Raw genomic sequence first — 25,573 nt, forward strand, 5'->3', positions numbered from 1 at the left:
GAAAAAAAAAGAAAGAAAGGAAAGAGATGCTGAAGTAAAAGAACGGGACACAAGTAGGAGAGACTGACAGAACTTCCTGCCATGGAATTCAAAACAACAATGGTCAGGTGCTTCCAGTGGATAAAAGAAAAATTCAAAGGCTTGTAAGAAACTACAAGGAAAACCATAGAGGAACTTAAGAACAGAAAAAAAGGAAGAGAAAACAAGAAAACAATTGAAACTATCAATAAGACTAGGAGTTGGTTCTTTGAAAGAGCAAATAAAATCAACAGAACACTGACATGTTTAACAAAGGAAAAAATATAAAAGATACAAATAATAAATGAAATGGACTATGTCACAACAAAATAAAAAAATAAAATCTTTTTCTTTTAAAATAAAATGTTTTTATTTTGAAATTAAAAAGGGAATAATATTAAAAACTATACTCTAGCAAATATGAAAACTTAGAGGGAAAGAACCAATACTTAGAAACTCACAATCTGTTCAAATTGACACAGACTAAAGTAGAGCACTTGAAAAGACCTATCATGAAGGAAGAAATAGAGCAGCTCATAAAGGAACCTTCCAACAATTAAAAGCCCTGGACCAGGCTACTTTACTAGTTAATTTTTATCAGACATTCAGAGGAGAACTGTCACAAGTTCTACATTAATTTTTGAGATAATAGAAAAAAGAAGAAATAATCTCAGATTCATTCTATGAAACAAACGTAACCCTGAGACTAATACCTTGTATAAATACCCGCCAAAAAGAAAACTACCGACCAGTATCTCCCACGAACATAAAGAGAAAAATCCTTAACAAACTATTAGTCAATAATACCAAACAATATATTAATAGCCTAATATATCATAGCCAAGTGGGACGCATAATAGGCATATAAGGATGGTTCAAAATGAAAATAAAACAATTAACATAAACCATCACATCAATAAAACCAAAGAAATGAGCCACATGATATCTCAATTGATGCATAAAAGGCTTTTGATAAAATCCAATAATCTTTTCTAAAAAAAAAAACAAAACCCAAAACAAAACAACCCACTCAACAAAATAGGAATAGGGGGGAATTTCCTCAACATAATTAACAATTTATCCTTTAAACCAACAGCCAACATCATCCTCAATGGAGAGAGATTAAAAGCATTCTTCTGGATACAGGGGCTCATCAAGGATGCCCACTGTCACCACTCCTAATCAATACTGCATTGGAATTCCTAGCAAATAAAAGATATCCAAATTTACAAAGAGAAAATAAACCTATTACTGTATGTAGATGATATGATAGTATACATAGAAAACCCTAAAGACTCAGCAAGAAAACTGTTGGACATAGTTGACCAATTCAGCAAAATAAACATGCACAAATTGATTTTTTTTTCCACAGTAGCAAAGAAAACTTAGTAAAATAAATGAGAAGAACACCACCTTTCACAATAGCTAGCCACAAGATTAAATATTTAGGAATAATTCTTACTAGAAACATAAAATATCTATTTAAAGAAAATTTTAAAATGGTGCTACAGAAAACAAAGAGAGACCTAGCTAAATGGAAGACTATACTGTGCTCCTGGATGTTATTTTCTTTTTGTTGTTGTTGTTGTGTGTACCATCAGGTTGAAACTGGCCCACAGCTGACCCTCCAGTGAGTTTTCAGAGGCAGTTAATCACATGGGAGAAGACTGCTCATTCTTCTCCCATGTAGCAGTTGGTGCTCATGGACAAGAAGCCTTAATACCATGACAATGACATTTCTACTGAGAGCAATTGCGAATTCAATTTATCCATATTCAAAATACCAATGTGAACACTTTGATATTAAGGGCTTAGTGTTCAAATGGTTTTCCTAGCCACTGAGTTTAAGTTTATCATACGGATGACTGGAAAAAAGTGAATAGGGAATGTGAGCCTATCCGCAGGGCATTGTCTAATCTTACCAGTCAACAAGGGGATTGGTTAGTCTCACCAATCCATAAGAGAAGTAACGAATCTTGCCCTGAATTGAGTCGACCCATCAGCAGAAGAGGAGGAACCTCACCACCAGCAAAGCAGCAGCAGAATGAAATGTGTCCTTCAGGGTCAGAGACACTTGTACCAGCCAGACTAAGACCATACAGGAGCAGTGGCCGTAGCAGCCACAGCGGAGAACCAGAGACTGGACACGGGGTGGAGCAGACCTTTGGACTGCTATGCCACTGAACCAGAGCTATGAGCATTTTACCCAAGTTTGGAGGACTTTGGGAGGGGAGCCAATGTTGGCAGGACTGAGGACTTTGTAATTCTGCCTAAAGCCGTAAGACTCAAGGCTGAGATACCTGTAAGCACATTTTAGAAGCTGTCCTGATTCTATTATGCAAGTAACCTTGGATTAAAGTCTTTTGACTTACATAATATGGTTCTAAGTGGTCTGTGGGCTATCACTTAGGATTTTTGACTCAGTAAAGCACTAAGATCGGTACTGACATGAGTAGAAAGAGATAAAGGAGCATGGGGGATATGTCTGAGTGCTTGAGAAGTAGTTTTGCATTGTTGATGCTTTTGTCAGAGACACTGTCCCTTCGTGAAGTTGGTAAAGATCATATATGTCCATCCCCTGATGGCCCTGACTCTTCTTATAGATACTAATATCATTCTTCAATGAGATGTAAAAGACAATTTCCAATTGTATCTGTGAAGGAGACCTCAAATGAGCAAATTACTATTGAAAAAGAAAAATAAAGTCAGAGGTATCACACTTCCTAACCTCAAAATTTACTACACAGCCCTAGTAGTTAAGACACCCTGGTGCTGGTACAGAGACAGACCCATGTTATTGTTGCTGTTGTTACGTGGCATCAAGTCACCTGCAACTCATAGAGACTCTATGTACAATAGCTCTACACCTTGCCCTATCCTAAGCTAGTAACACTGTCTCCAGCACACCTTCCACCATTCCCTCAGTTACTACATAAACCCATCTAATCCTGGGTCATCTTCTCCTGCCCTGTCCCTCCACCCTTCCAAGCACGACGCTCTTCTCCAAGGACTGGTCTCTCCTGGCCACATGCCCAAAGTATGTGAGATGGAACTTTAAAATCCTTGCCTCAAAAAAAATAGTTTCATTTCACCCTTTCCAAGACTGAGGCATAAATCAATGAAATAGAATCAAGAATTCAGAAGTCAACCCATCTACCTATGGTCAACTGATCTTTGACAAGGAGACAAAATCAGTTAAGTCAAGAAACAATAGCTTCTTTAACAAATTATGTTGGCAGAACTGGACAACCATCTGCAGAAAACAGAAGCAAGATCTGCATCTCACACCACACACACACAAAAAAAAAACACCTCAAGAAGGGTCAGGAACCTAGGAGTAAAACAAAAAAAAAATATAAAGTTCATCAGGGAAAAATTACGAACACACTTAGAAGGCTTAATATATGGCACTAATAGACTTACAAACATAACTAAAATCCTATAAGCACGAGAGGATAAAATAGATGAATAGAACCTTCTAAAAATAAAATCCTTCTTTGTATCAAAAAACTTCTCCAAAGGAGTAAAAAAGAAGTCAGCAGATTGAGGAAAAATATTCAGCAATGACATACCTTATAAGAATCATAACTAAAATTTCTTAATATTCAAGAATGACAACAATAAAAAGACAACCCAATCACATAATGGACAGAAAATATAAATAGAAACTTCCCCAAAGAAGAAATTCTGATGGCCAGGAAATACGTGAAATAATGCTCAAAATCATTAGCTATTAGATGCAAATCAAAGCAACAATGAGACATCATCTCACCCTAGCAACAATAGCAAAGTTCAAATGTGACAAGGAGGTGCAGAGGTCAGAATTCTCATACACTGTTGATGGGAATGTAAAACGGTAGAGGCCACTATGGCGGGCAGTCTGGCACTTCTTCCAAAAGTCAAAAAAGAAATATCATTTGATCCAAATATCCCACTACTAGGAATATCAGTACTGAAAGATATCAGAGGAGCAACACAAACATGATGTGTGTGCAAGCATGTTTATCAAGCATTATTCACAATGGTAAACAAATGGAAACAGCCCAGGTCCCCATCAACAACTGAATGCATAGAGATATGGTGGTGCATTCACACGATGGAATACTAGACAGCACTGAAAAAGAATTAACTCGTAAAACCCTACACATTATGCTGAGTGAAATATCTCAGTTGTAATGGAACAAGCCCACTATTATAATAATGGGAACAAGATGAGGGGAGGGGAAACCAGGAAAAGAAGGACTAGATTATGTGGACAGTTAGAAACTATGTGTATGACAATTACACATACCTTGCAAGGAGAATTACAGGAGGGAGAAGGAGGAAAGAGGACATGAATGAATGAATCTAGTCTCTTTGTAAACCTTCACTAAAATAAGGGGAAAAATAAAATACAGAAACATTTTAAAACCCTAAAATAAATATTAGGTTCCAGAAACAAGCAAACAAAAACCCTATACCTAGACCAAGAAGTTATTATCCAAACCAAGGGAATACTGCATGGTTCAAAATTAAGAAAAGTGCATCAGGGTTGTATCTTTTCTCCACGTCTATTCAATATCTTTGCGCTGTGGTGTTGGAGAAGAGGACTGAATATCCCACGGATGGCCAAAAGAACAAGCAGACATGTCTTGGAGAAAGTGCAGCCAGAGAAGTCCTTGGAAGCAAGGATGGCAAAGCTTTGCCTCTTATACTTCGAGAATTTTGTTAGGAGAGGTTTGGAGCGGAACATCATGCTTGGAAAGGTGGTGGGTCAACAAAAGAGGAAAATACCCTCAACCATCAGATGGATTGACACAGTAACTGCAGCAGTGGCCTCAAGTGTGTCAGAGACAGTGAAGACAGCACAGGTTAGGACAGGGGTAAGAACTGTTATTCATATTGTCACTATGAGTCATACTTGATTCAAAAGTACCTCAAAGCAACAACTACACAGACAGTACCCACGGCACTGGTCAGAGAAGGGAATAGAGCAAATGAAGATCTTCCCTTTAAGAGATTAATATTGCTAAATGTCAGGGAGCTCTGGTGGCCTAGTGGCAAGAAGCTACACTGCAGTCCCAGAAATACACGGTTCAAATCCACCAGGTGCTCTGCTGGAGAAGGAGGGGCAATCTCCTCCTGTACCAGTCAGATTCTATTTGACAGTACACACACACATACAGATAAAAATAAAAAATTTAAAAAAAATTCTTGCTAAATGTCATTGGGTATGTTATGAATTATAGACACCAAAGTACAACAGAAAAAAAGCATTCTGTAGCCTAGTGGGTCAAGAGTTGCATTGTCAACCCAAAGGCAGATGGTTCAAATTCACCAGCTGTTCCATGAAGAAATATGGGCAATCTCTTCTTATGCAATTTACAGCCTTTGAAACCCCAGTGGAGTCAGTTCCAAGTCCACAGCAATGAGAATGAACAAGACTGACGTTCAACAGAAGAAAACGCTGCTTACATGCCTTCCTTATCGTCACCCCTGCGTGTGGAGGGTCTTTCTCTTTTGTGATGACTCTCTGGTGACCTAGAGCACAGGGTGTTGTGCTGCTGACGCAAAGGCCACACTTTTCTGGTGGGTCAAATCTACAAGCAGCTCCGCTGGACAAAGACGGGTAATTAGTCTCCTTTCCTGTGATTTGAAACCTCAGACACACAATGGAAGGTGATCTTTGTGTTTGTTGGCCTCACCGTAACCATGACTTTGAGTTTTTATAACTTTACCCAGTGTGATTTCTTTCTCTGGAGACTAGTCCCTTTTGATAATATGTTCAAAGTACATGGAGTAACGTCTCAGCATCCTCGTTTCTGAGGAGTCATCTGTGTTTTATTTCCAGCATGTATTTGTTCTTCTAACAACCCATTCACATTTCCTTACCAGCACCATCCTTCAAATTCATCAATTCCTCTTTGGCCTTCCTTATTCTTTATTCAGGTTTTGAATATGAAGTGATTTTCCCCCCCTAATGAAGATTCTAGGTCATTCTTTGTTTTTTGTAGTCTGTTTGACTCTGGAAGCTCTGCTTAAACCTGTCTACTATAGAGATCTAATACTTGAAATATTGGTAACATAACTTTCAGCATCACAGTAAAGTTTAAGACACTATAGTAAGATTTAAAAAAAAAAGACAAGTGGTGGTAAAGGAGTTTACACTGTAATTAAGCATTTGGTAAATTAGATCTAAAAACTGATATGTACTCATCTTCTTATTGCAACTGAAGAGAGTTTCTAGGTAGCAGGCAAGGTTAAGGAACTACTAATCTACTAATGTGATGCATGAATAGAGGAAGATGGTTCAAACTCAGGTTTGTGTCAGGAGCGTTTCATTTCTCCATGCCTGCTCAATCTGCATGCTGAGCAAGTTACTGAAGAAGCTGGTCTCGATGAAGAACACTGAGGCATCAGAATCAGACGAAAACTCATCAATAACTTGCCTTGTGCAAGTGACAAAACCTGGCTTGCTGAAAGTGAGGAAGACTTGAAGCACTTGATGCAGAAATTCAAAGAATACAGCCTCAATACTTATAGTTCAATACTCAAGATTGCATCTTAATGTTAAGAAAAACAAAAATTTTCACCACTGGACCGATAGGCTACACCATGATATATGGAGAAAAGATTGAAACAGTAACTTCTTCTTACTTGGATCCACAATCAACACCCTTGATACCAGCAGTCAGATCAGGAGATGTGTTGAACCAGGAAAGGCTGCATCAGGGACCTCTCCAAATTATTGAGGAACAATTTATTATTTGAGAACAACAATTATTTGAGAACTAAGTTGTACTTGATTCAGGTCATGGTCTTTTCAATCACTTGCAATGCATCTGAGAGCTGTACAATGAATAATGTTAACAGAAGAAGAATTGATGCCTTTGACCTATGGTGTTGAAGAAGAGTGCTGAAAATCCAATGGACTACTAAAAGAGCAAACACATGGATCTTGGAAAAGGGGCAGCCATAGTGTTCCTTGGAGGCAAAGATGATAAAACTTGGGAAGAGAGAAAGACCGCAAATGAGATGGATTGATGTGGTGACTGCAGCGATGGGCTCACGTGTGTCAGGGATGAGGAGGATGGCACAACGTTCAGATCTGTTGTTCAGAGGGTCACTTTTCGTCACCCCCAACTCAACAGCACCTAACAGCAACAACAACTACCTGTTTCCAACCTACCCAGAAGCATACTGAAAGACAGGGCTAGCAATCTGCTTCTGCAAGGTAACACACAGGGGCAGTTTCTCCTCTACACAGACGGGGGGTCACCATGAACTAGAATCTTCTTGATGACGAGTACCAAAAACAAGCTAAGGCGATCTTACTGTTCTGGTGCGACTCCAACATTCAGCAGATAATTGCAACTGAATTTGAATAGTGACAGTGAAATGTGATTATTAACAACACTGAAAGATATTGACTTGTGCCTACAATATTAGTCTAAAGCCCAACAGAGACACCTAAAGAAGGGTAGGAAGAATGATGGGCGACAGTCTGTTCAGAGTTGTCTCATCAGCTGAGTCTACTGGGATCACTACACCTACCTCCTTGTAGATTATATTAGTCCATTAATTATCCTTGCTCTTTATTGCGGGAGAAGGATGGGCAGAATCTAGTGTGATGAGAAACTCTTTTTCTTGCCTTGCATCATTATTTCATGGCATTATGCTATTTCCATGCTCCTTTCATGTTCTTCTACTAAATTAAAGTGATTTCTCAAAGCCTGAGATTCAGGCAGAGCTGGTATAAGAAACAAGGAGGAAGTGAGCTCTGGTGGCCTAGTGGCAAAAAGCTGCACTGCAATCCCAAAGGTATACAGTTCAAATCCACCAGACGCTCTGCTGGAGAAGGAGAAACAATCTCCTCCTGTACCAGTCAGAACTGATTTGACTGTACACACACACAAATAATAAAAATTTTTAAAAAAAGTTTATAAAAAAGAAACGAGGAGGAACTTGTAGATGGCAAAAGCATAGCCATGATTTCCACTAGGAAGAAAGGGGGTGTGAAGCACCATAATCTAATATTTCTAAGGCTCTGTGCTGCTAACTGAAAAGGCTGAATCCATGAGCTGCTCACTGCAAAAAAGTGGTTCCAAACTGAAGGAAAGAACCACCATGCACACAGATCCATACTCAGCTTTAAAAGATAGAAATCCCACCTAAGAAATATATCTGAAACTGAGTAACTTTATGTCACCACACTGTTATTTAATAGTAGTATCCTTTGCTGTTATGAGTCGCCTGCAACTCATAGTGACCCGATGTTCAACAGCCCTAAACCCTGCTCTATCCTCTGCCAATCTCACTATCTCTGACACACCCACTCTCATTACCCCAATCACTGACAATCCACCTCATCGAGGGTCTTCCCCTCCTGTGCTGTCCCTCCACCCTCCCAAGCATGAGGTCCTTCCCCAAGGACTGGTCCCTCCTTGCAACATGTCTACAGTATGTCAGACAAAGCGCCAGAATCCTTGCCTTCAATGAGCTCTCTAAGATGAGCCTGTTTGTTCCCCTAGCAGTATCTGTTAGGTATTACATTAATGGTGCTGAGGTATAGCATGCAACAATGTTCAATCAATGTTAATTCTTCATTTGTTTCCATTTAAATTTGGAAAATACCTAGACTTCTACTTGTAATAAATCACACTGACAAATGTAGCCGTCGTGGACAGTGGTTCTGCTCTACATAACACAGCCCCCGTCCCCCCCCACCATGGATAGTACTTGGCTGTTTCATTTTAATCATAAGATTTCTATATTTTTTTTTCACCCTTGCCTTTCATGAAAATTTTCTACTCGCATTATGAATCAAAATGTATATTATTTATTGAATGTAAAGATTATTTGCTCCATAAGTTTTTATCAAGCCATAATAAAAAGATAAATTAATAAATAAAAGATTGTGGCACACCATTTGATGACACATGTTCAAAAGGAAAAAAAACTTTTGGAAAAAAACATTAATAAAGCTGCTGAAAATTCTAACTTTACAATGAACTCAAAACCCACTTTGACAATTTGGTCTCTCACAATTCTTTTCATTCAAAGGAGAGGGAGAGAAATATGCAACAATGGATGAGTGGAAACTCAAGCCTTCTATAAACTTTCTTTAAAATCACTACTTAAAAAATACTTTTAAAAGATAACAGTTACTAACTTTATAACAATTCCATCATATGAGTTTTACTAAATTTACTACATAAAGTCAAGCTACTTGTAGTTAATCTAGGATTATTCTAGTACTTTTGTTTTGCATGTTTCAAAATTCTAGATTTCCTATGCGGCACTCTTGAGTCATTTTAGTGCAATATGTGGCATGGTTCCTAGAGAGAGAATGATAGACTGAAATTATCGAAGGGGACCTGAGACTACACTCTGTGGACATTATCGCCTGATTAAGGGCTGACAGACACACCAATGCTCACCATGGGACACTCAATGCAATCAGGTCTTTAAACAAACTCTTCAAAATCCAGCCTGCTATATGTTGTTGTCTTTTAATAACATTTTATTGGAACACAGTCACTTCCATTTATTTATCCAATGCCTGTAACTGTTTTAACAGAGCAGAGTTGAGTAGATGGAACAGAGATCACAAGACACACAAAGCAAAAAAAAAAAAAATTTAAAAAAATATTGCTGGGTTTTTTAATCATTAACAATATAGGCAACAATCTTTGTTTTAACTAATGGCTAGCACCCCGGTTTTAACTAATGGCTAGCACCCCGGTTACAGGCATGTAGAGTCATAACCCGTTCCTGGAGAGATCGGAGTGCAGGTCTGAATTGTCATCTAAGAACACACAGCGTCTGCAGAGTGTGGGGTGCAGTGCTTCAGAGTGAAATTTTTACATTTTTTTTTATAATTTCTTGAATTCAGAATTTGATTAAATGAATTTCTATTAGGTAACAAGCATGTGCATGTCAAACAGATTTCCTTTTTTTAGATTGTCAAGCAAGAAAATGCTTCCAAGTGTTCCTATCAAAATGCAAATGCTTGAAGTGCATTTTTCATCTTTCCCTAGTGTATATGATTTCTGTAACTGGCTTTCTACTCCTTGCCTATTCGCATAGCATCAAAATCTTCTCTCTCATTATCTTATCATTGAATTAATTCTTTGGAACATAAGAGTCTTTAAAAACTTATTATTATTTAGATTTGTGTTAATCATTTTCAAATGTTAGTGAATAGCTTCTTTTAAAAACCACATGATATAGATCTATTGGTAGATAGGTATAGATGATATATAGATTTGGATATAGATGAGAGAGAGAGAGAGAGATGATAGAGATATAGAGAAAGAGAGATAAGAGAGAGAGAAAAAAAAGAAAGAGAGAGACAGAGATAGAGATAGGCTGTTGTGGTGTTGATTGCCTTCAAGTCAAGCACAACTCATAGCAACCCTATGAACAAAATGCCTGAAGACTCTCTACAACTATTGACATTTATCAAAGTTCATAGAGTTCCTGGAGGCATGGTATTTAGAAAATGGATGCCTGCTTCCAAAGATAAAGATATAGAAATAGATATAGATACCCTCAGTCTCTGTAAACTTTCATTAAAATTAATTTAAAAAGAGGAAAAAAGAAATAGATATAGATGTATTTGTTGTTATTGTTGTTTTGTACTGTAGAGTCATAATCTACCCATAGCCACTAGGCCACCAGAGAAAAAGAGAGAGAGAGAGAGAGAGACAGAGAGACAGAGAGAAAGGGAGAGGGAGAGGGAGGGAGGAGGGCGGGAGGGAGAACGGGAGGGTGGAAGAGAGAGAGGGAGGTGGGGGAGGGGAGAGAGAGAGAGAGAAAGAGCCCAGAGAGAGAGCGAAACAGGTAAGAAACAGAGAGACAAACCTAGTTCTAGTGGCACAACCCATAGAAAGCTTGCTAATCCAAGGACCACAGCATTTACCGCCTCTGAAACCCAATGGAGGGCCAGTTCTGAGTCGGTTCTGACTTGAAGGCAATAAGAAAGAGAGCGAGTGAGCTAAGTAATCCTCTAAATGGTGGCATTTGTCTCTATTGTTCATTTTATAAAGTCTTTATTTTTGTCAATCCTTAGGAAGAATATAAACATTTTAATTCTTTCAACAGGGTGCTAGAGTGAGCTTAGAGTTGCTGTGCCTTCCACAACTTATATTTAGGGAAGGAAAATTTCTAATTCAATTTACAATGATGTCAAGAAACAACACGTATCTGCAGGCAACGATAAGAAAAACATCCAGGGGTACACAGTGATAGCTCCACTCCAATAAATAAACTTTTGGTCCTACTGATTAGGTACACAGGATTATTATATGTTTAATTGGCTAACGTGACAATTTGGAATTACTTCTAGTCACATTTAATTGGATTTGGAATCTCTAGAGAAAAGAAATACAGACGCCTAGCAGAGAAACAGTCATAAAAGTAAACTGTTTTTCGAAAGGGTGCTAAGCAATGAATTAATATCCATTGCACAATAGTTTTTAATATCCCCTCAGCTTAATAAGACTAATTTGGTGGTTATACACACTAGACACTAAAACCAATTCAATTAGACACAAAGATTGTGGAGTGGAAATGTGTATTGAACTGGATCTTCCCCCCCTCCCCATTTTCAATTTTAAGGAGGCTAATTTAATCAGAGATGAATAATCTTTAACTCAGACAAAGCCTAAAATGTGCTCACACGTCAGTAGTAGCCACATACGCTATCCACTACTCAGGTGGCCTTCTGATGGTAGCTGGCCTGTGTTATGATGCTGGAAGTGATGCCAGCAGCATTTGAAGTACTAGCAGGGTCATCCATGGTTTAAATGGACCTCACAGATTAAAGCAGGAGTAGGAGGAAAGACTTGATAGGCTACTTCCAAAACCGAAGCAAAGAAAACACAAAGGGTCCCAGGCAAAGTGAGTGGTGCAAGATGAGTTCCGCAGGTTAGAAGTCACTCAAAATATACACAGATCGTGACAACGGAGCTCGTGACAGTGAATGAGCACAATAATCCGAAGCTCGCCAGGACCCAGCAACATTTCATGACCTTGTTCCAGGAGCCAGACAGCCATCAACAACAACACTTGCCATGCTAAGTTTGAGAGCATTTCAGAGAACATACCTTAGGGAGGTCTGATGGCCCAGTGGCAAGAAGCTGTGCTGCAGTCTCATAGGCACACAGTTTGAAGTCACCAGCCGCTCCGTGGGAGAAAGATGGGCAATCTTCTCCTGTGCAATTAACTGCCCCTGAACACCCACCAAGGGTCAGCTATGGGTCGGTTCTGACTCTGTGGTACACAACAACAACAAAAAAACATGCTTTAGTCTACCAATGTTTCGACACTTTTTAAAGAGGCCAGCAAAAATAAAGCATTCTTTTAAAGCCTTTACAGATTCTTACCTTGAACAAATAGAAAATTACCTAGAAGAAAAATGACTTCTCTCTATAGTTGTTAGATTAGCTTTAATGAAATGAAACTAAAGTACCTCTGCTTTCTAAAATGGGCTTTATGCTTTCCTTAGGAAGAGTCTAGTCAAAAACTGTTCATTGTAGGACTTCTTTCTCAAAACTTTCGTGTCTTTCCTGTTACGGAGGCACCTTGGTTGGTAAATTTGGGTTAAACGTAATCTGTCCTTTCCACAGGAGCGCCATGATCGCCGACTACATGTTCTGGCTCTGTGGAGGAAGGGAGCCCGGCATCAGCAGGCTCCTTAAACTGTATTGGCAGGTAAAAATCGATGCCCCGACTCGGGAGGAGGAGCTCATCTCGTTTCCAGAACCAAAAAGAATGATTAGAGTGTAAAAGAGTGCTGGAAAAGGTAGCTTTGGGCATATCAATCAGAAGGCAGCGACCCAATAGTAATGTTTCTATAATGCAGGGCTTTTCTGAAGCAAAGTTTAAAGGCAAAACTCCAGGTTGTTAACCCTTGACCTATACTTAGGTTTTACAGCCCAATATAAATTTTATACATCTTGAGAGAACTATTTTTGCAGTCATGCTGCTGTAATAACATGATCCTTTAAAATCCGAGCATTGTATTTTCATGGATTCTTGTTCATCTATGACCAGCGAAAAGCAGATTCTAGAGGCAATATAAGTGGTATCACCAAGGAAAGGCAGAGATCAGTGAGTGATAGTCAGTGGCCCTGGTGTTTGGAACACTTGACCAATAACTAGAGAGTTCTGGCGGCGTAGTCCATAGGGGCACTGGCCATGCTTCTCAGGCAATTCGAATCCATCAATGTCTCTTCAGGGCAAAGATAGACAATCTCTTTCCATGTCATGTATAGTCTTGGAAACCCAGTGGGCATTAACTCTGAGTTGGCTCAGTCTCAGGGGCAATGAGGTAAGTCGACCAATAACTAACTGAAGAATAAGGAGTCATGCCAAGAGTCAACTAGATGCCAAGAAAAGAGTCATATTTTCTAAGAATGTCAAGGAAAACTTAGATTAACTACTCAAATCTCATTCACAAAACAGCTACTCTCCTATCCAACTCACTAGCTAACATCTCAAGATATCAGTAACTTTCTTATCAGTAACTTTCTGCTGAAATATACACAAATCCAAGATCGCGTGCCAAAGGCATTCCTTTTTCTGATTAGTAAATTGTTTGCATCATTTACAGTGACTATATGCTCTCTTAAAGAGTCCAAGCAGCATTTGTTAAATATCTGGCTAAGGTTCTAATCTGCCAGCCACTCCCCAGGAGAAAAAGAAGTAGTCCCATCCTATAAAGATTTACTGAGATGGAAGCCGTAGGTCACCCTGAGTCACGATTGACTTAGAGCAGTGGACTTGGTTTGCTTGACCTCCTTCCTGGGGCCACACAGGTCATGCGGAAACTCATTTCAAAATGGAAATTGTTCAACTCTTTGAAAATTTACTCTCATAGCTACTTCCTTCCTCCATATCTTCTTCAGACTATGTGAAGCTTCTTCTCTTCTAGAACAAGCTAAAACAAAATTTAAAATTGAGAACTAGAAGCTAAGAAATAATCATCACTGTAGTCTCTTTACTCTTCCTGGTTTGTGCACTGCCCCACCCACCATGGTCTCCTGGTCCCTCGTCGTTTCCCACTTAACCTCACGTGGCATTTAATAAAATCCCAGGCTTCTCTCCTTGTTAACTCTTACTCAATTAACAAGCAATTCATTGCATTCCTTATTCCTTGAAGATCTACTCTTTAGCTTAAGTTCTAGGGGTATCAAATAACTTGGGTGATGAATTGACCTTACTGTGGGACCCTACTGATGAGAATTTGGAAATGAGTGCAAATACAAGATGGTCATCACAAACATCATAAAATTTTTACTAAAACGTTATCCCTACTAAGTTAAAAGAATCTTGCCTCTTGATTAGAGGAAGCAGCAAGTAGTAGCTTTACCCTATAAAATTGCCAGCAATTTTTATGGCTCCATCTAAATATTTGGAGCTCAATTTACCTATTATGGAAAAATAAAAGTTGGAACTAATCATACTACTCTTGAGATTTGTGATCATAAAAATGTTATTCTTTCACTATCCTAATTGGATAATAATTTTAAGCCTTTCCTCAGGGACTGTAGGACCTGCAAACAGTAAAACTTGCTTATGAGAAGGTAACGAAAGAATTGTAAAGAATGACTGTAAATAATATTTGTTATGAATATGCAGAAGGAAAAGAACTTTCAGATTTCAGAGGCTTTTCCATAGAAGTAAGAAAGTCTAATTTTAATCAAACTTGACATTCGTCAGGTCCCTAGTGATTGTTTCAGTTCATTTGTTCGTCCATTAAATAATTGTATCTTGAATATATAGTGAGGTTTTCATATTGAAGTAGAAAAAAGAAATAGATCCCATTTTGGTGCATAGTTTAAAATGTCTAAGCCAAGTTAATGTGGCTGTTGTGCCATCGAGTCGGAACCAACTCCCAGCTGGTCCTTCTATGGGTTTTCAGAGGCAGTAAATCCCATGGGAGGAGATTATTCATAATGACTCAAAATATTAGTAAATGACATTTTCTTCTATTTTGTCATTTTCAAAGAACATTAATATTCATTCTTTTAAAGAACATTAAAATAATACTTTTTCATCTCCAACTACTTACAGATACATGTATGCTTAGTATACAAAAATAAAATAAACCCTTTTCATTGATTATTCTGCATTATTATTGTTGTTGTTGTTATGTGCCGTCGAGTCACTTGCGACTCATAGCGACCCTATGTACAACAGCCCTAAATTCTGCTCTGTCCTGTACCAATTGCACTGTCTTTGACACACCTACTGCCATTACCCCAGTCACTGAATCAATCCACCTCATAGAGGGCCTTCCCCTCCTGCGCTGTCCCTCCACCCTCCCAACCAAGCATGATGTCCTTCTCCAAGGACCTTACAACATGTCCAAATTATGTGAGACGGAGCCTCAGAATCCTTGCCTCCAGGGAGCTGACCAGTTTAACCCTTTCCAGGACGAATCTGTTTGTTTTCCTAGCAGTCCATGGTACATTCAATACTCTTCTCCAGCACCACAGCTCAAAGGCATCAATTCTCCTTCTATCCTCCCTAATGTAAAGCAAATGATTGACAAGACCATGGCCTGTATCAGATGCACCTTAGTCTCCAGAGAGACACCATTGCTCTTCCGGACTTCGGAGAGGTCCCTAACAGCTTTGTATTCTCTCTTCCATCTGTATTGTAACATAGCTTAGATTAACTGAAAAGAGAGTTTTGTCTGGGAGTACATCTGCTATAGTCCAAATTCTTCAACCAGTCTAGTAATGCTTTTATTTTGACAAATTAATATATAAAGGAATTTCATCTGAAAAAGAAGGATGGCTGGAATAAAGTATTTGACAATTCCTATTCATAAAGTTTTTAGAAGTAAAATCTCATAGTTTAAGGTGAATTTCAAAATGTCACAAATTTTAAGAAAAACTGAAGCAGCATAAGTTAAAATTATACCACGAAGATAATATTACATGAGCAAACTCTCTCCATCTACCCCTAAATAAGCATTCTCTTAAGCCAGTTATGTCTTTTCTTCTGTTGACCTCTGTTAATTATTATCTCTCTAATTTTAGCTCAAATGCATACATCTCCAGTTATGAATTGATTTGTGTCCCCCATAACTATATGCTGAAATCCAGACTTTCATATCTAGAAAAATTGCCCCATTTGGAAATACAGATTTTTGTTGTTGTTATATATCTGAAAGTTTACTCAGCTCCACAATCAACACCCTTGGCACGAGCAGTCAGGAAATCAAAAGATGGATTCATTGGGAAAATCTGCTGTCAGGAACTTCTCCAGAGTCCTGAGGAGCAATAATGGCAGTCTAGAGACTAGCCTGACCCAGGCCATGGTCTTGTTATGCTTCAGAAAGCTGCACAATGACTAAGGAAGACAGAAGAAGTATAGAGGCCTTCAAATTGTGGTCCTGGAGAAGAAGCTTGAACATACCATGGACTGTCAAGAAATCAAATTAGTCTGTCTTAGAGAGGGTGGATAAAACCAAGTTTCTCCTTGGAGACTAGGATTTGAAGCTCCATTTCACATACTTTGGGCATGTGGCCAGGATGGACCAGTCCTTGGAGAAGGACATCATGCTCAGAGAGATGGAGAGATAGCACAGAAGAGGAAGACCCCAGATGAGATGGGCTGATACAGTAACTGGGGCAATGAGGATATGTGTGTTGGAATCTATGAGACTGGTCAGGACAGGGCAGGCTTCAGAGCTGCTGTCCATAGGGTCCCTATGAGTCGCGAGTGACCTGACAGCACTTAACAACAACATCTGAATAGTGTGGGTCCTAAATCTACTGATATCTGAATTATAAAAGAAACAGAATGGACAGAGACACAAAGAAGGAAGAAGAAACCGATACATCCACACCAAGGAGGGTCGGGAGCTCCAATTCACTGAAATAGATAAGAAAGAACCCTGCCTCTGTGCAGCCAACAAAGTCCTCAAACCGAGATTCCAGACCTCCTGCACCGAGAGAAATGCAGATCTGCCCTTAAGCACGAAGGGCATTTCTTCTCCATCAGCACAAGGAACGTAAGTTGAGGTACATAAGTTGCTGTCATGAGGTGCCCTCGGGTCATCTCGGACTCACAAGGACTCTGCCCAGTGGGTCTGGATTGTGGTCTATCCTGTGCTCATCATCTCTCATGAACTTAAACCCATTGTTACTGTCACAGGGTTGATCCACCTGGTTGAGGGTCTTCCTCTCTTGTCGAAGGTCTTCCTCTCTTGTTGAGGGTCTTCCTCTCTTGTCGAAGGTCTTCCTCTCTCGTAGAAGGTCTTCCTCTCTCATTGACGGTCTTCCTCTCTCATTGAAGGTCTTCCTCTCTTGTCGAAGGTCTTCCTCTCTCGTAGAAGGTCTTCCTCTCTCATTGACGGTCTTCCTCTCTCATTGACGGTCTTCCTCTCTCGTTGAGGGCCTTCCTCTCTCATTGAAGGTCTTCCTCTCTCGTTGAAGGTCCTCCTCTCTCGTGGACCCTCTACCTTTCCAAGAATGATGTATTTTTTCCCCCCAAGGACTGGTCCCTAGACCTGATTTTATCCTAAATCAGAAGGTAGTTTTTAGTCACTAGCAAGGAACATCCAATCTATTTCATGTTCAAAGAGAGTGATATCATACTATCCAATCTACCATGGCAATCGCCCTGGTGAAAAATACCTCCCAAACTTCCCCTCCCCGTGTGCATTCACTATATCCTTTAACATCGAGCAGCCTTTGTAATTTTGAAAGTTACAAGAAAGCATATCTTCCCTTTCTGACCTTTCCAACTACATATAAATCTGCCTCTTCAACCACTAAAAAGTCGACAACTCTTGGTCAGAAAAATAACCTGTTTTAGAGACTTTAAACAGAAAATGGAAATTTGCATGATACAAAAAAAAAGAGAATCCGTGTACCTTCCCACCCCCTTTCATATGTGGTTGATTTAAAAATTCAGATTCAAAAGAACAAGCCTTTTGCTTTGACGAGTTCCTGAACACCCTTCAATTGCATCAGGAATATTTTTCATATCATCAATTCAGCAATGAAAAAACAGGCATAAAGCTCTACATAATATGACATCTCACTCTAGGATATATCACTCTGAATAAAAGTGTTTGCAGGTGTTACTTTGTAATAGCATCACCCGAGAGCCAGAGAGATTTGAAAATAACTCGTCACGACTATACTTGCGAGCATGTCTCTATAACCTAATACAGCCTTCTGTTACTCACTGCCCTCCTCGGTAACACCTCAAGACCTCCTCATAATTCCAGGCTAATTAGCAAAACGGGAAATACCTACTCAGGGTGACAAATAGTGCTTTTAAAACAGCCACCCTAAGGTATTTATATATTATCCCTTATTTTTATGAGAAGAATTTTTAAGTAAAATCTAACCTTGGATCCAGGGTTAGATTTCAAAGGATAAGTGAGGAGCTCGCATCTTCCTCCACGCACCTTTCTTGTTCTCTAGACTTCACTTCTAGTCATGTTGTTTTTGTTGTTAAGTGCCATCGAGTCACAGGCGACTCATAACGACCCCATGAACAAAAGTCCTGGACACCTGCTATATAACTTTTGTCCTTTCTTCAGGTTCATAGAGTTTCCAGAGACAAGCTATTATGGAAGTGGATGCCACTCCTGCTTCCAAGCTTGTGTGAATCAGGGAGCTACACCAAACACTGTCCACCATGGGTAACCATATGCATTTGACACATCAGTGTCACAGTGTTCAGCTTCACAGTGACCACAAGTTACCGCTGTACGGCAAGTGGACACTCCAGGGCTATACGACGACCTAGAGGAATGTCTGAACAAAAACAATGAAAGACAGGCCCTTGGCAACGGATTAATAGTCACCCGCCTTTGACTTGGTAGCATCGCTTTGAGTCTGCTGGGACAACTGATCTCTATGTTGATGTTATTGTTGTTAAGTGCCGTCGAGTCACAGGCAACTCATAGCGACCCTAGGAAGGAGAGTCCTCAACATTTGTGTGTCTTTCATCCTCTCTCCAAGCATGTGAGGAGGCACATATTATCACGTGTGGTTTTATCTCCTGTAATGTAACAATCCTCTCCAGGAAGACCTCTGCAAGAGCCTGAGAAGTTCATTTTGTTGCAGAACTACCAGGAATCCAATCCAATCAAATCAAATCAAAAGAGCGAGTGTGCAGAGCAGGGCAAGCTGAGCCACCAATTCACCTTCTACTCCAATTTTTTGGCTTTCTTCTCTGTTTTTTGGATCACAGGCCCCTCTGATAAGGTGACACATCTCATGAGTATCTATCTTACGACAATGCATATAAAAGCATATATGGGAAAGTGTGATTACTATTGATCTCACTGCATTGGAAATTGATCCCTTATATATAGTCAGCATTTCAACTTCCTTACTCTTGTGAAAAGGTTCTTGTGATTTATCTGGAGTAAGAAATTGAAAAATCATATTTGACATCTCATCAATGTTTCATTGTTTCATTTTGAAAGCAATAAGGACTTTAACGAAAGCCTCTTATAAAAAGAGGATTCGCAAAGCCTCTTACAGCAAATGGATTCAGAGTTCCTGAGGTCTGCAATGTCTGCTAAGAGCAGGCATGTGTCAAGAAATACCAAAACGTTCCAATTGAATTCATATTTCATCACTTCCTTTGTCTCCAAGTCAATGAGTTCATCCTGGTTAACTCTGTATATTGTAAAGAGTACCAAGGCTAGCAACTTGTTTCAAGTAAAAAATATCTGTCCAAAGTAATAATTCAACCCATTTTCCAAAGACATATTGCGCTGGGAAAGTCTGCAGTCAGAGACCTCTCCAAAGTATTGAGGAGCAACGATGTTAGTCTGGAGACTATGGTGTACCTGATACAGGCCACAGTCTTTGCAATCACTTGCTATGCATCAGAAAGCTGGACAATGACTCTACGGATGATAGAAGGAGAATTGATGCCTTTGAGCTGTGGTGTTGGAGACAAGTGTTGAATATACCATGGACTGCTAGGAGAAGCAAGTTCACCCTGGAGAGGGTGAAGCCAGGCTCCTCTTTGGAGGCAAAGATTCTGAAGCTCCATCTGACATATTTTGGACATGTTGCAAGGCAGGATTAGTACTTGGAGAAGGACGTCATGCTTGGGAGGGTGGAGGGACAGCGCAGGAGTGGAAGACCCTCGATAAGGTGGATTGATTCGGTGACTGGGGTAATTGGGGATAGGTGTGTCAGAGACAGTGAGATTGGCACAAGATAGAGCAGGGTTTAGGGCTGTTGTTCATAGGGTCGTTATGAGTCGCAGGCAACTCAATTACACATAACAATGAAAACAACATAGAAATTGTTAAGACTTTTTATCAGTCTCACCTCCAGCGCTGGAAAAGTCTATAGTGTTAGACTCCATCCATCTGTTTTAGATTAATTACATAGACACATAAACTTATAATTTTTCCAAAAGCACCTAATACTGATTTCAGTATTTTCCATTATTACATTGTTCATGTAGTTCAAATACGAGCCAGTCCAAAGTACATCCTGGAATGACTCACTCACTGCCAAATTGTCCTGAGATGGGACTTGTTTTCCTCTTAAAAAATAAGAACAGTATTAAGTAAACTAAACCATCTTAAACCATTTCTCTATATTGCCAGCAAACTTATCCTGTCAGGCAGAATGTGGTCTGCTCTGGAATCCTGAGGAAGATCTTCTAAAAGGCACTGATAAAAGCTTTTGGCTGTAAGAAGCTGAGACTTTCACAGAAACTGAAAGACCTTCTTTGGGATTGCAGGAAGGGCTGTTGACATGAGCACAGGCCCCTGGAGAAAACCCGACATGTGGAGAATCTCTGTTCAGTGAAAAAGCTAAGACCGTAGTGCCAACTTCCTAGGTCCTCCATCTGTGCAGAGAACACCAAGACTCCCCAACCAATTCAAGTTGTACTTGGAAATGAAATGCTCGACATCTCAAAGACAGAGACTCTGGTATAAAGCATCCAAGAGTCCTCACCATCCCCTGAAAGAAAAAAAAGTCTTTAATATCATTAGTTCACTTTCTCAAAGGACAAGACCAGGAGCTCACTGTCCTGAGAAAAGATTCCCCAACCACATGTTCATGGAAAAACAATGTCATTGTTGTTGTGAGCGTCTAAAAGCACCTCTCCACAGACCTCGGGGATTCACAGACCCCCAGGCCAATACCCCCATGGCACTTCTTCACTTTGTGTGATGCTCCTGGGGCAAGGACCTCATTTTTGCCTTCCTCTTTCATTGCTGATCCTAACAAGAGACATTTATTGTTTCCCATAATCAAAACAAAACAAACCCCTACACACAGAATATTGATATTAGACAGACTGGTGTTTCAAGCTCACACCCTTTCTAATTCAGTGTATCCAAACTCTAAATTTGTGAATCCTTTTTGTCTGTATTCTGATACTGTATGTGTCATTCATAGTCATTCAACAAGTATCCCCCACACACACTTACCAAGAGCTAAGTGTTAAGGAGCCTGCACTGAACAAAACACATCAAACTGCCTTCAAGAACCCTTTGTTCTAGCAAAATCGAGGAAAAACCACTGGACCGCGTGTTCAATTATACACCATTTCTTGATAACCTCTTTTTCTTCCAAGTTGGATAAAGATACATCAGACAAAAAAAATACATTGCAAAGAGTAGCTCAATAAATACTCGTCAAATCAAGAAATCTATCAAATTAAATATTGGTGTGACATGAAGTTCGATCTAATTAATAACTGGTTGTGTGCAGTTAAAATGTTTAGTGCTAGTACATGTTCACCGAGCATTTTCTTGCTATGTGGATTATGTATGTGCATGTGTTTTAAGTTCCTAATTGTAGAAAAAATTTGTACTTCCTCTGAGTTTGTGATCCGTCAAGTGTTTGGAGAAGAGTGCAGATTTCCAGGTCGAGCCTTTGGTTTCTGCGTTCACCAGTGTCCCTGTAAGTCAGAAGGTCTTAGTTATTAGCTTCCTAAGTTTTGAAAGCCAGACAGCAGTTAATAAATGTATCTACATTAACCAGAGAGTGATCGTTGATCACTGACCAGGTGTTAACCACTTAAGCTAACAGTGGAAATGTTTTCTCTCCTCTCCTCTTCATTTCATTTCCTGATCTTGCAAAATTATCCCCAAATTAATCATTTATGCACTAAAAAGTTATGTTCTCTGAACCTTAGCATAAAAGTAGAGTCTTCATCATGAAACTGAAGACAAAGTAAGATTAAGGAACGAGAATTTTTTTTATTATTTTCTAGAGTTGAAAAAAAATAGTGTTTGCTTTAAAGATTTACTTCACTGTGAAATTTTTTCCTAAGAAAATAATAAAACAGAAATATCATATGAACATTTCTCTTAATGTTCTATATTTGCAGCCTATTTATTTATTTATTTGGTCCTGTCAGGCAGAGAGTTTATAAAAAATGTGGGCAGGGAGTGTCTGAAAGCCGCTCAGGCCCTATAAATATTTATATTAGGCATAATTTGAGAACCACTAAAGTCATTCATCCAAAAATATTTCCCCTTCAGCTTGTCATGTACCATGTTTAAATTCCCAATATTTGCCATTGAGTCTTCAGTCAACCACGGTATCATTTGCAAAAAGAAATCTATCTAAAAGTATTTAACTCATTAATGCATGATTTCTGAACACACATTTGAGATGTCTTAATCTTTTTAAGGTGGTGAAAGCAGAATCTTAAAGGAATACGACAGAGAAAATAAGTGAATGTTGTGAAGGATAGAAAGTCACAATATTCTGACACATTAGAAACGCAGCCCAGTGCAACAGTCCCATGATGCATCTTCAAGGATATGAACGTGTATGGCTAACACAATTGATAACAGTGCATCTAAATTCTAAAATCATTCTCCATAATAGTCTATGAGTTTCCTATTGTCAAAGGGGCCCTTTATAGTAGTGAGAGAAGACCTTCACCCTGAAACCTGGAGCGGCCCTTTTCAGTAAGAAGTAGCTAAGAGAATACACCGTCCCCTTTTCCTTATGAATCAGGGTGAAGTCTCTCTCAGGGAGGAGTGATAGGGAATGGCAAAGGACACACTGACAAAGGAGATTAATCAGAACTGGTTTTGACAAGCACTGTGGCAATGGGACAATTAAAACAGGAATATTCAGCCTGAATCCTTCTGATCATGTGGAGACTTTTGAAGGTATTTCTTTGAGTTTATTATGTCTAATTTGTTTTATTTATTTGGGTATACAGGATGCTCATCTAGATAATAACATAATTATGATAAAAACAAGAGGGGGGAAATATGGGGAGCCAATACTAAATATTTATAATAAACTGAATGCTATTAAAAATATATAAACCTTGCTTATGGAAAAAAATGTTTTTCTTTGAAAAAGGATATATACAATAAATAACAGTAATTTTAATATACTTTTTTTAAAAAAAGAAAGAAATGCAGCAAGACAATGGAGAGTTGTATTTAACTCCACAATGGAAAAGAAGTGAAAATGATCAACCTGGATCAGTATTAAGAAGGTTGGTTTGATATTCAAGGGTCTGGACTTGGTTACAAAGCTGAAACTCATTCTGTACAAAATAATATCATTTCCTTATTGATCAGCTACTACGAGAAAGTTGCATAACAAGCCCCTCTGAATCTCAACAAGCTAAAATAATGCAACAGTAAATGACAGCGTGATAAATACAGGGACGACTGAAGTTGTAAAGGGTTTCATTTCACTTGGATGAATCATCAGAACACATGAAGTAGCAGCCGAGAAACCAAAGGATGTATTGTCGTGTTGCTGTTGTGTGCTTGTGACTCATAACGACTCTATGCACAATAGCCCTGAAGTCTGCTCTATCCTGTGCCGACTTTACTGTCTCTGACACACCCACCTCCATTACCCCAGTCACTGAATCAATCCATCCCATTGATAGTCTTACTCTCTTTCTCTATCCCTTTATCCTTCCAAGCATCATGTCCCTCTCCAAGGACTAGTCCTTCCTTGCCCAAGTATGTCAGATGAAGCCTCAGAATCTTTGCCTCTAGTGAGCATCCCGGTTTCACCCTCTCTAGGATGAACCTGTTTGTTTTCCTGGCAGTCCTTGGTATAGTCAACACTCCTGTCTAGCTCAAAGCAATTGCAAAGACAATCTGCTTCCAAGAATCCCTTTAAATAAGCAAAGATGCCCATTTAAAGACTAAGGTGTGCCTGCCACATCATGGTATTTTCAATTGCTTCTCAATCATGTGAAACTTGAGCAGTGAGTAAGGAAGATTAAAGAAGAATTGATATCACTGAATTGGAGAATTGGTGAAGGGATTAAGTATTGAATGTGGACTGTCAGAAAACAAAAGAAATCTGTCTTGAAAGAAGTACAACCAGAGCTCTTCTTAAAGGGGAGCATGGGAGAATTTGTCTCACACACTCTCAGTGCAAGCAAGGAGGCACCAGAGCCCCCAGAAAGACAGCACCCTTGGAAAAGGAGACAGTCTGTGAAATAGAAGGGTATTCTCAACAAGATAGGTTGATGGACACAGCAATGCCCATATTGGGTTTAAGCACAGCAGAGAACGATGCAGGGTCAGGCAGAGTTTCCTTTCTGTTGTACACAGATTGCTATGAAGCCGAGCTCGGTGCTTGGCACCAAGAAGGTTGAGTTTGACAACACTATGGGGAGCTTGGCTGGGCCAAGATGCAGGAAAGTCCAAGTGTGTTTCACGTATTTCTCATCCTCCTTTGGTCAGTGATTCTTCTGATGGCAAAAGGAAGACTTTTACAAGAGAGTCAAATAATCTGAACGTGATTCATGCATGTGCTCCCGTCATGTTTGCTAACATCCTACCAGCCAAAGAAGGCCACGTGGCGGAGCCCAAAGGCAAGGGTGGATCATTGATCAAAGCTGCGACAGGAGTGGATATGATGTGGTTATACAGAGGCATGAAGGAGCTCTGGAAGCGTAGTGGTAAATAATTGGGCTGCCAAGACAAAAGTACATGGTTCTAATCCACCAGCTGCTGTGCAGGAGAAAGACAGGCAGTCAACTCCCATGAGATTCACGGGCTCTGAAAATCTGCTGGAGGGTCAGCTAAGAGTCGGTTCCAGCTTGATGGTAGGTTTCAACGATATGTGGGGCAAAGAAGTTGAAACAAATCATTTCAATCTACCACAGCTGCCTTTGTTTCTGCTAGATAGGATTGATCCTAGACATGAAATAAGAAACTCTGGTGCCCTAGTGGGTAAAAAGTTACAGTCTCCACTCAAAAGGCAGGCTACCCACGTCCACCAGCTGCTCTATGAGAGAAAGATGGGAAATCCCCTCCTGTGTAATTTATAGCCTCTAAAAATCATCTAGAGAATCAACTGGGGGTTGATTCCATCTCAATGGCAATGACTTCTTTGTTGTTTAAAGGCTTGATACAGAGATTGACTTCAATCACTGGTGGTAAACACTGGTCTAGCGACAGACTGCATTGGAATCATTTGAGGAAACATTTTTAAATGCTAGATTTCTAACCTTGGGTAGGGTCTTGCAAGGTGTATTTTTCTATTGTTGTCCATGTGATTCTGGTACGTAACTCCTGAGCTGGTGTGTCTATATGGCCACTTCCAATTTATTT

The 25,573-nt window shown here is 39.5% G+C and overlaps 1 protein-coding gene across 1 annotated transcript in view; it reads left to right on the forward strand.

Moving 5' to 3' along the window:
• Positions 1 to 25,573, forward strand: part of SPATA16 (spermatogenesis associated 16) — a 343,510-nt gene that overhangs the window by 184,965 nt on the left and 132,972 nt on the right. Inside the window, exon 5 of the mRNA XM_006890379.1 lies at positions 12,630 to 12,714. Coding sequence (XP_006890441.1) covers positions 12,630 to 12,714 — 85 coding nt within the window. The remainder of the gene's footprint in view (positions 1 to 12,629; positions 12,715 to 25,573) is intronic.

The sequence above is a fragment of the Elephantulus edwardii genome, unplaced genomic scaffold (assembly GCF_000299155.1).
Source record: "Elephantulus edwardii isolate Elephantulus edwardi_28Jun2011 unplaced genomic scaffold, EleEdw1.0 scaffold00088, whole genome shotgun sequence".
In the NCBI taxonomy this organism is placed as follows: Eukaryota; Metazoa; Chordata; class Mammalia; order Macroscelidea; family Macroscelididae; genus Elephantulus; species Elephantulus edwardii.